Source organism: Haliotis asinina, chromosome 10 (genome assembly GCF_037392515.1).
Source record: "Haliotis asinina isolate JCU_RB_2024 chromosome 10, JCU_Hal_asi_v2, whole genome shotgun sequence".
NCBI lineage: Eukaryota > Metazoa > Mollusca > Gastropoda > Lepetellida > Haliotidae > Haliotis > Haliotis asinina.
In genome coordinates, this window is record NC_090289.1 from 15173310 (window position 1) to 15185132 (window position 11823).

General features: G+C 37.8%; 1 protein-coding gene across 1 annotated transcript in view; it reads left to right on the plus strand.

The window, feature by feature from the left end:
• Positions 1 to 7359, plus strand: part of LOC137297938 (A disintegrin and metalloproteinase with thrombospondin motifs 9-like) — a 31740-nt gene extending 24381 nt beyond the window's left edge. Inside the window, exons 2-6 of the mRNA XM_067829929.1 lie at positions 3611 to 3701; positions 4637 to 4917; positions 5786 to 5962; positions 6183 to 6333; positions 7278 to 7359. Of these exons, the coding sequence (XP_067686030.1) occupies positions 3611 to 3701; positions 4637 to 4917; positions 5786 to 5962; positions 6183 to 6333; positions 7278 to 7321 (744 nt within the window). The 3' untranslated portion in view covers positions 7322 to 7359. The remainder of the gene's footprint in view (positions 1 to 3610; positions 3702 to 4636; positions 4918 to 5785; positions 5963 to 6182; positions 6334 to 7277) is intronic.
• Positions 7360 to 11823: the final 4464 nt, after the last annotated feature.

Genomic DNA, 11823 nt, shown 5'->3' on the forward strand with positions numbered 1-11823 from the left:
CTTTTAACAGTCTAATATACGAAAACGTGATGTATCGTTTCAGGTTTTTCACATGGCTGTATAGTTTCATTGGTTACCCAAGATAGCACACCTGGCAACTAATTGCACAATGTGCGTCATTCTTTTTAAAAAGTTATTTAGTTAGCCAATAATGAGCAATCAATGTATTGGCGGTTAATCCTTTGAAAGAAGGGTGTTGTTTTACATAGACACAGACACGACAGAGTGTATTCAGTATAGATTAGTAAATGTACATACATAAACACTACCTTTTGACAAATCCCCCGTTTAAATCCCCATAAAACTAATTAATCAATCAGCGTGTTATCGGTTAATCCTTTGATCGATCCAGACAAAAGAAATGCCAAATGGGGGCCTTTGTCGGGTAATCTAAGTGGCGTTACCACTAATTATACCTGTTATAAATTCATTAACTGAGCATGAAGTGAATGATAACAAAAAACGTGTAGGTTTATACCACCTAACACAGATTACAACCTAGCAACACCAAGTGATTTTGACAGAATCGTCTATGAAAACCAGGGTTGTAACTCGAAAACTAGGCAAAACAGGAGACAAAACTAAATGATAGTAGATTGTGAGAACATATAGCTTTCATTTTTCTCAACAGTTTTCGCGATTTCAGGTTTGTACAAACCTGAAAACGAAATAGTTTAACCCCTGAAATGTAGATGAATAGTGCACAGACCCTCATTTCTATACCCACTATTACATCACGGAGACGTGAAGCTCTGATTGGTTGAAATTTCGTTTGCGGCTGAGAATTGTGCACTGTTGACAAAAAGGTCGATTTAAGGTCATTAAAGATCGAAATGAGCAGTTTTAATGACGGGGTTTCATTTATAACGATGTCAGAAAGTGATTTTGTACTTGTACCCTATTAGAGTATATGTGACCTTTAAAATGATTATACACAAAGAATATTTGCCAATAATTATGAAAAAAACCCTGTCACCTGACAGAAGTGCATCATACAAGTGTTGGACTTCTCTATATTCATCAACAAAGGAAAAGCTGCTGAGGATATCAACCAATTCTCTGCTTTCATACTTGCGGTTAATGTAAGTGGATATGGCCAACAATGACAGGGAGATATCATACTGTGAGCACGACGACGTTGACAGACTTTCATTTGGTCCGACTTGGACTTTATTATACCACACATGAAACGATTTAAAGAGTGGCACCAGTCTGCTGCTTTCATCAAGTTTTGTCATATCAAAGTCATACACTTTGGATCGTATATCATCACGTATAATAGCAGCCGCAATGTCTATGATTGAACCCTTGGACAAACTGCTATTTAAGTTTGCAATTTCTTTCATCCAAGAACGTCTGGGCTTTTCATGCTCACAAAGGCTGATAATATCCTTCCCCAAAGAGTTCATCAACTTCACTTGAAGAGTTGTTGGCTCATATCCATTGGTTCCACCTAAAAAGCTATTCATAAGAGACGTGAACTCCAGAGGTGAATCATTTTCACGAATATACATTCGTTGGTATCTGAGTTTCTGAAATGCTTCATGTTTTGCTGTATCGAGAGACCGACATCTTCCATCTGTATTATCTCCAGTTGGAAATGGCTTACCAGCATAATAGAGGACCTGGTATTCCACCTGTGCAAATACACAATCAAAGGTATTTGAGATCCGGATTTGACACGTTCGGTTGCAATGTCTTTTTCACAGGTGGGAATTCCACATCTTCCCATTATTATGTTTTATGTGGTTCTGTCAGTTTTCAATAAAGTTTACGTCAGGGTATACACGAATGAGGTGCTTGAGCACACGTAAACGTACGATGAGCGTATGTTTCAAAGAGTTGATTTCTGTGAAATATATGCAAACATACGTAAACCCGGTCATATTGTTTATTTCCTACTGCATCTACGTTTATGTGAATGGTGTACTATCTGGCTTTTGGTCCTGTGTGCAAAATCGTTCCGCTAGGACTACGGAAACTGCACGGACAACTATTGGCAATCACCAGCAACCAATCAGCGTCGACACAGATCGGGGTCGTTTCAGGCAGAGAGACGACAGGCCTTACCGGGGTTCGATTCTCAGTGTTTGACATCGTCGCGTCGTCTCCTCCGACGAAAGCCGGTGTTGCATCTAGGGCGGCTGATGGCAGAGTGAGAGTGTGGCGACAACGCAGGGAGCGTTTTGCACATGATTGTGACCTGGAAAGAGACTAGTGGGGTAGTACGAGCCTAATGGTGCGGGGTGCTATTGCTTTCAGTATATGCCCAATGGTGTTCCAGTCTATTTGTCATGGTAGATGAAATGTTGTAACACCTGCTCGAGACATTAAGCAAACGCTGACACCCTTCGTCATGCCACATTTTGGCCGTCGTGGAAACCATGTTTTCCAGCAGTGCCCATATTGACAGAGCAACTAGACCGCGGTATACAAACTCTTCAATGGCCTGCCCTTGTTGGACTAGATTAAGAGGCGGCTCAATGATGTACAACCAAGGCCGACAACTGAAGCTGAACTCTTTCAGGCGTTTCACCGAGTCTGGGCGCAAGTTCCTATGGCCTTCATCCACGGTCTCATCTATTTCATGTACACACGATACAACGCTGTTGTCAGCGCTCAAGGAGCCATACACGTTACTGATTTTCTTATCTCACTGTCGCGCTACCTGTCGTCATTTTGACTTGTAATTGTCTGAAATTCTTCTTTAAGAATTTATGATCAAAGATGGTCAGTTATTGTTATTTACATGTGTTTGAATTAAATTCATTGCCAATTTCCGAAAGGGAGTGACGTGTCTTTTGCTGTTCCGTTTATATGTAGTACAACTAAAATGGCGGCCATCTTGGTGACCATTTAAAATTCTGGGTAATCCTAATAACATGAAGTAAAATGGAAACGAATCCATCTTGCTGTCTTGCAAAAATAATGCAGTTTTCAATAAATAAATCACCACCACGCATTTCCATGAAACGTCTCAGAATCGGTAAAATACACCTGACTCAAAGAATAGGTTGTAAAGCATCATATTACGACGTTATTACCATACAAAATAATTTGTTTTGTGTCCATGCCATCACTTTATTAGAGTCAAGTGTCAAAACCATCAAAAGTATCACCTCTGGATGTAAATAGACACATTCGGTGTTCATCTTTATGTAAATTTAAGTGCCGAGAAGGCAACACGCGAGAAAACAAGATGGCGGTCAAACTGGCTGCCAATTTTATCTTTTTTTTCAAAAACAATAATTCGTCAAATAATAGCTATATTCTTTAGCTAAACACAGAAGTCAAAATGAAAGTGATCAGACTGATAGTAGTAAAACAATCCGTGATTAACGCTGAAGTGTTGTCGGGCAGCAAACAAAATGTAACGAAAATACTCCCAGACCCTCATCACATATAATGGCTTGTTAAAAACACTGATAACATAATCTGATAGTATTACAGGCCTGTTCATAAGCCCAGGACACCATACTAATTTTAAATAGTGTCAAACAAAATAAGGACTGGGGAGGCTATGGAATCCTACTTCAGGGCCCTGGTTGAGATTCTGCTCATGAACTACACATGCGGAAGTTAATTTTGATCGAAATTATTTATCTTGCAGAAAATTGGGGGCGCATGTGCAAATCATCAATGTCCATTCAACACCTATTGTACACCTCGTCATGCCAATGAATACGTTTGCAGTCAGTATGGTAAGTTAACCCCCCAACATATCAATGATAAAGATATGAAAAACAAAACGTTCATAAGGCTGACTACATATTCCGTAAGGAAGCTACATATTCCCGAAGAAAACAGAAAAAAGGCAGCATCCACGAAATTTGAATGCAAATCTGTTTCCGTGTTTTCGAAGTAATAATACTATGTTCAACATATTGTTGATTTGACCCTCAAAGAGGACACAGTTTGAGACGGCTTTACTTCATATACTGAGGATAAAATGTTATGCGCCAACCTATTTCAAAACTAAGATGGTAAGCTGTGGAAATGTTAGGCTGAACTAACTAACCAGTCCACATTTAGAGAATGTTCATCTGGTAACTGATTTAGGAATGTCATAATCATTTGTATTTACAATTAAAGGAAATACTCTTACAGATATGATGACGCTGATTTTTTAAAACAAAATCACTATTCCTGTTGTGGTTATACAACACTATTAAAAGTGATAATCATGTGACGGTATAAAGATCATTTCTAATTTTCACTTTTCAAAAGAAGGTAACCTTTTGAAGAAAACAAAATGCATGTTTTCCAAAAGCGCATGCATCTTTTTGAAAGTAAAAGATAATTTCCATTACGGTGTTTTTTTAAACTAAAAATACTAAACCAAATAATGTTTTTTCTCTGAAAGATTTCCTATGTGTCAATCTATATTCTTTTGCAAAACATACTGGATGGCACTTAAATTTGTATTCACAGTATATGTATTCATTACGGTTATGCAGTATTTAGCAGATCTCCCAACGCTTAATAAGGATAACATTTGTGAACATATGTTCAAATATGTTTTCACTTCTAATACTTATAGATGATGTTCTGCTGTTTGTTTATATCGACCCCTATACCAAATTGTAATGAATGTAACATGTATAATATAATAATATAATGTGTATGCATTCAACAGTTGTACCAACATCCTGTGCAGAAATTAAGGAATGTGACCCCTCAAGTACAAATGGAGAATACTGGATTCGCCTGCCGAACTTTGATCTGTATAGAACCCGACTCTACTGTCACAACATGACCACAGATAACCCCTCAGAGTACCTGACTCTGCCCACTCCCAACTATGGAGTGTTTCCGAATGTCTCTAATAAGAACTGTCAAGGGGAAGGTCCTGTGGAAGGAAACTGTGTTGGCAGATCAGGAGAAACATTCTACAACAAAATCAGAGTCGTAATCGAGGTTTGTTTGCTTTTCTAGTTTGTTAATATTTTGTCTGATCCTGTCTGGTTTATGCATACCGTGGTGAAGGGAAACACAGGTACGGCATAGTTAAGCACTATAACAAGAAATAGAGAAACAGCGGAACATTTGCCAAAACCAGACTACAGCGTACTGGCGGAGTCTAGAGGTCAAGAATAGATGAGGCAATGGCTCATATAGAAACACCACATAGTCTAAGCTGAATGGGCCTTCAAAGATACATCTAGTTTTCTGGTGTTCAACTCAAGTCAAAATGATGCCAAAAAAAGGAACACGCAGTGATAATGCTTAAAGAGCTGGAAATCTTGCCGGAACAGTTTTGCATCTTGAACCTTTCATGGAATTTAAACGCAAACTATAAATAATAACTGGCACTATACACGTACTTAGGCTTAGGTTATTGTGGACGTTTTGCATTGGTAATTTTCTGAATAAGGATTTGGATATCAATCAGAAAAAACAAGCATACTGAGTCCAAAAAGAAACTTCACAATTTTGTGAAATAATGAATTATTTTCCCCCTGATGATCCATCTATGTATCCGAAATGGGATCCCTACCTTTCGACTCTAGAAAAACGTTAGCAAAACCAACTCAAACCCATCCTTTCGTCGTGCAAATGACGTAAGTGCCAAATCAGGTTTTGCACGTGCAGTCGATCACGTGATCTTCGCATCGAAGCTTTCTTCATTTGCACGTGTTTGCATTGGCCTCAAGAAAAAAACCACTTAAACCACAGTTCTAAAGGTACTTTAAATGTCATGATTGTCATATTGTATATTTGGGGAGAGGAAGTCCCTTACCTTTCCGCACATGGATTACTTGAGACATAATTATTATGTTTACAGACCATGGAGATTGTAAGGAATGACAGTACCTATGCTGTCTTCACCAAGGGAAAATCTGATTATGCCACTGCTGCGGACTGTTACTCGATCCACTATAATGGCGTGATCAGTTCCTGTGGAACCAGGGGGACGTTTACCATCAATCTGACGGACACGGGCTGGGTGGTTCCATCAAATGTAATTATGTTCGCACGAAGAAAGGATACAATTAAGAAAAACATATGTGCATGTTCTACTGTCCACTTAAATCGACCGGTCTACCGGACACCCGCTCTACGTAACCAAACTGTCTTTACAAGATTCAACTTTTCACTTGCTCACAACTGTTATGAATTCGCAGCTTTCATAGTGAGTCACAATCTGTAGGAGATTAATACTGATATATCCGTATTTTCAGCAAACGTGGCAGGTGACAAGAGGGTGGATGGCTATTGTCGAATCCGTAACGCACGATGACTCTGGTTCTATTGTTCACATCAAATGCGGAGGATTTGTTGGTAATTGTGGACCAGTTGGACCCCTGTTTTTGAAGCCATACCCAGAAGGAGGTACTTATGTGACGTGATTAATTGGATATAACTAGGACATGATTTATTACTTTCTACGTTCATCCTTGTTCAACGGCCTTGGTCTGCTGTTGATCCAACAAATGTGCATGTGATATGAATGTTTTCTTGCAGTAGAAGAGAAGCAAATGTGGTATTAGTTCATAACTATATGCTGGTCACTGTTATCGTGCTACGAGATTATTACAAAAGAGACTCGGCTCCTGTTCCACACGTAGTCTTTTAGTTTAACATATATATTTCCTTTTCAAATTCATTGATATACGACCAGTGAAGGTCCCGGGGTAGAATATGCCTTTAGCAACCCATGCTTGCCATAAAAAGTGACTATGTTTGTCCTAAGGGGCGACTAACGGGATCGGGTGGTCAGGCTCGCTGACTTGGTTGACACATGTTATCGGTTTCCAATTGCGCAGATCTATGTTCATGTTGATGATCACTGGATTGTCTGGTCTAGAGTCGAATATTTACAGACCGTCATATAGCTGGAATATTGCTGGGTGCGGCGTAAAACTAAACTCACTCATTAACGTACACCTGACACCATGTACGCTGTTTCTACTATAAGTCATAAATTTCGCTCCTCTATTTATATCATTTTAATTAGCGTTAGATGGATTATAAAATACATGAGATTGCTTGGACGAAATATCGATACCAAAGTACCACAAGGAATACGTTATTGCAAATGAACAATCTAACATGTGCACTGAACCCTGGAAAGCCAATGCAATGCACAATTTCTCCAGTCCTTTTTGACAATCATGTTCAGAATGTAAGAATGTGAGAAAGACTACGACCATCTAGTTGACATGTACAATCATTCAAGAACATTTGTGCGTACGAGGCACTTACCCTCTATTTTCAATGCTGATGCTTTGTTCATTATATTAAACGTCTGATTGCAGATGTTGTCTTGGTTTCAGATGTCACCGAATCATCAGCAAAAGAAGTGACTTGTTTCCTGTAATCCACAAATATGAACCAAGGATATGGAAATGTACAAATGTTACAGTTAGGAGATAAACATACTGTGTTGGAAAATCAGAGGTGTACAACGAAATTATAATAGCTCTAAATTTGATTTAAACCCGAACGCGTAGCTTGAGGTTTTAAATACAAAATTTAGAGCTGTTATAATTTCGTTATATACGTCTGATTTTCCAACACAATACGTTTATCTCTATTCTACCATAACCGCGTTATTGAGATGTTAAACAAGTACATAATGTGTTTGAAAATCAGAGGTATATAATGTGATTATATACCACTGAATGACTTTGATTAACCAATTACAATCCAGTATTTACTGAAGTCATGGTAGAATGCTGATTGTTTTTCTACTATCGTACACACATTCAATTCATTATGTAATTACACGTCGCACAAGAGCATGCATCGAACGTTGTTGTCACCATTTAAATAATTTCACAAAGTAAAACAATTACCTGTTAGTGTGTCATGGGTTGGCAGTCAAAGTCGATATTAAACGATGAACATCATATTAACAATATCAGGTATTTTTATACGATAGCAATACAAACACAGTTATTAGCAATTTTAAACAATCTAGCAATAATTTTAAAGAACATGTATAATACGATTACTTAGAGTAGTTGTTTCAAATTTACTTTAAATGTTTTATTCCTCCAGGAATACAATACTTTACAACAAAATTCATTTAATGTGAATTAACACAAAGGAGACTCTTCAGTGTTTCTACGTTGAAATATTTATCCCTTTCATATGCTTGATCGTGACTCTTTCATCACAAAGGATACAAAACATGACCTTCTAACAGGTGTTCATGAGGTGTTTGAGAATGGACAATACGAATTGTCTCAAACCGATTTCTCCAATTCGGGACTAACAGTAGGTGTAACCCATATAGGTTTTCATTACGTGTAATTAATAAGACCTATTAATTCTACGTCTACGTCTTCTGCATTAGCTCACACATGTTACAAGTCATAATCGCAGCTTTGTAATATGAGTATGGGTTGATAAGACGTGGTGCCACAGATTTGTTGAGTGCTGCTTTAGCTACAGTATCAACCATCGTGTTACAATCGATTCCAACATCGCTGGGTAACCAACTAACGACGATGTCGTATTAAGTGAGTGAGTTAAGATTTAAAGTCACATCGGCAGTATTTCAGCCATATCGTCACTACAACTAGGTCAAAATTCATTAGGTCGCCAACAACAGAAGGCAGATCACCATGCCAGGGACCACGGGACCTTACAGTGCTATTGCTACCTGCATGGACCCAATCTGAACTTACACCATCAATTCAGACGTTGATGACTGTAGTGAACTCATGGTTAAACTCACAAGAATGCTGCATTTATAACCGATACCGTTTTGGTCATATCATGCATTACAAAAACAGTTTTAAACAGTAATGTTTTTAATAATCGTTCCCCAATTATTCTTTTCATTATTGCCATGAACTACCATCATATTGTAACACCTTTTGGGCAATCAATGCGCAGGCATGTTCAATAATCTTAACCAGTATTTGATATCTGGCTTGAGAAAATGACCTTGTGCATTGGGAATCTAGCACATTCACCACAAACCATAGCACTAAATGTATTTGTCTTGACGCCAAGAAATCTTTTACAGGCATATACATGAACTTTTTCTGGTACATCGAAATGTTGTAAACCTCAGACACCACATTCATACAATAGTATTGGGCTTATTTTAACATAACATATTAAAAGAAAAGACATAAATGAAACTTTTCCTGAATCATTTGACTACTTATAGCTACAAATCATAACCTCCTGAGCTCGCAGTGTTTCTATTTCATGACAAGATTTTGGTGAAGAACGCACCTAGACATCTACAGAACTATGTTATTTCTAAAAGTCCTCCACTGAAAAAAAACCCAACCTAATCTTTCTTTACCCGATATTTTGCCACATTTATCAAATGCTACAACTTTCGTTTTATCTTTGTTTGCACTTAATTTCCAAGCATCCCAATAAGTTTCTACTTCATCAGTTTGTCACTGTAGACCATTGACGGCATTAGAACATAATATATCATCTGCACATAAAGCAAAAACAGCTGCTTAATGTTGGGATGTAGTTGGATGCCATGATTGCAGTTTTCATGAATTTGAGTTGCTGGTTCATTTATGAAGAAACTGGACAGAAAAGGACTTGAAATGCAGCCGCACCTTACTCCTACTCCGTGTCTTACCTCGACATCGTTAGTAGTTCTTACACATACCTTTACATCTTCATAAATACTGCATAAAAGTACATTTTGCCACTCAAACCATGCATTCGTAAAAGATACCATAGTTATTTTCTATTTGCCGAGTGAAATGCTTTCGAGAAACCTACAAAACATCTTCAATCGTTTGAAAAATAAAAAACCCAAACAAACAAACAAACAAACGTTATCAACTGTTAAGCATCCGTCTCTGAATCCCATTTGCTCTTTATTTATTTGACCCATAGAATTATTTGCTTGAACTTCTATGTGTTATTTTCTTCAGGAGAGCTGAAGATAATGCTTATGTTAGTGTTGGTATGGTGACGTAACGAATACTCCTGGCCGTATCTTTAAAAAATATATTGGTTGGTTGTTTTTCGCCGCACGTAGCACTGTCCAATCGATCCAGTGATCAACAACTTGAGCATCGATCCCTGTTCACTAACACAGGAACATGACTCAACGTTTTGTGGGTGTGCGAATATGATGCCTTGTACAGTCATGTGAAGATTACACAATCAGGCAATTTTTCTTATTCATCAATCCAGCTATGATTATATACACGAATTACTTTAACAACACATGTGGGCAATGGTTTCAGTATAAATGGTAAGCAGTCATTGCCATTTTAAGGCACATATTACTGTGCAACTTAACACACTTCACGATGAATTACAATTGCTATTTTGCCCATACTCACATCCATCAGATGTCTGCCAGTCTGCCCATGTTGACGGTAAACTCGCCCTTGGTTCCACAGGAACTCAGGATCTTTCAACAATATAACGTTCCATTTATTTTTTGCTTTTGGGAAAGAATTGGATTTTTTGACTGATTTGTAAATAAATTAATATTTTATGATTGGAAGTTTGAATTATTCAGCATCTTCAAGGGAGGTTGACGAACCGTAAAATTATTGTGTTACTGAGAGGGTACATCTACTTTTGTAGCTGTAGTATTTTTGTCATTTTAATATGTGGCTAATCTTCATACAATCTCCAGCAGCTGAGGGGATGGTGTTAATCCACCTAGGGACCATGCAGTTAGCAGAAGCACTGTCCCCATGGCCCCTAGTATGGTGATATACCCTCAGTTGTTGGCGATCAGTAGCCCAATTTTACATGATATTTTCTAAAATCTTCTTATATTTTCTAATATTTTCTTAAACATACATGATACATGGTTTTAACACTTTTTGTCATACTCTAGTCATTTTACAGTCCGTCGATGACTGGTTCTGTAACTACTTATATTTATTGTGTATCTACAAGATTTCTCGCCACTATATGACTGCAACATTGCCGATGTGACGTTAAATTTTAATTTACCCACTCACCCACTCACTCCTCAGGACCTCAGTAAGCCATTGTGCGTGGTGTAGAAGTCCTCAGCCTGGGCGTAACATACTTCATGGTTGGTAATAACAGCAAAAGTCTTGTCAGTGTGTACAACCGCCATGTCCTGAAACACGCAAAGAGGTCAGAAACATGTCCCTAAGTGTTCCCTTTACAAACATGTGGTATCATTTACAAACATATATATGTAAATATTCATATTTTCAAAGAGTGAGGCCTTTGCCTTGGATAGGCTTCGTGCTTTGGAAGAATGTTTCACGTTTCATGTGTCAAAGCTACTTTGGAGGTTGCTTCTCCTTTATGGTTTAAAAGAAATGGCTTCGGGAGTTAATCGTATTAAGAGTGACAGGGCTAAGAATGATGCTCTAAGCACCAAAATAGAAGTGCCGGGGTAGTTTAATCATCTGGGCGGGAAAATGAATGATTATCTCTGTACAGTTTTAAGTTAAAGCGATCTATAGCCCATATTGTATATTGTATTGTCTAGATAGTGATATTACTTTTAACTTTCCACTTTATATTGTAACTGTGATATTCTACTTGTTTTACTGTCCTTTGACGACAGCTTTTTTATAGTGTATACAAATTTCATTTCAATATCAAACATATTCTCGTGAAGATATGGCTGAAATATTGCCAATGTGACGATAAATACTAACCCACTCACTCACTTAAGTTAAATATGTCTATATTTTAAACACATATCTCTCGAAGACATGCTGATGGTTGAAGATCTTGCATGAATAATTGTATTTCACTGAGTTCAGTCAGTTTCAGTCAGTTACAATTCCACTGAAGTATATTAAACAATTCAGTCACAGTGATGCAACTTAATATCGTGAGTGAGGAATCATTGAATGTGAGGATGAAAGTGAGGAATCGTTG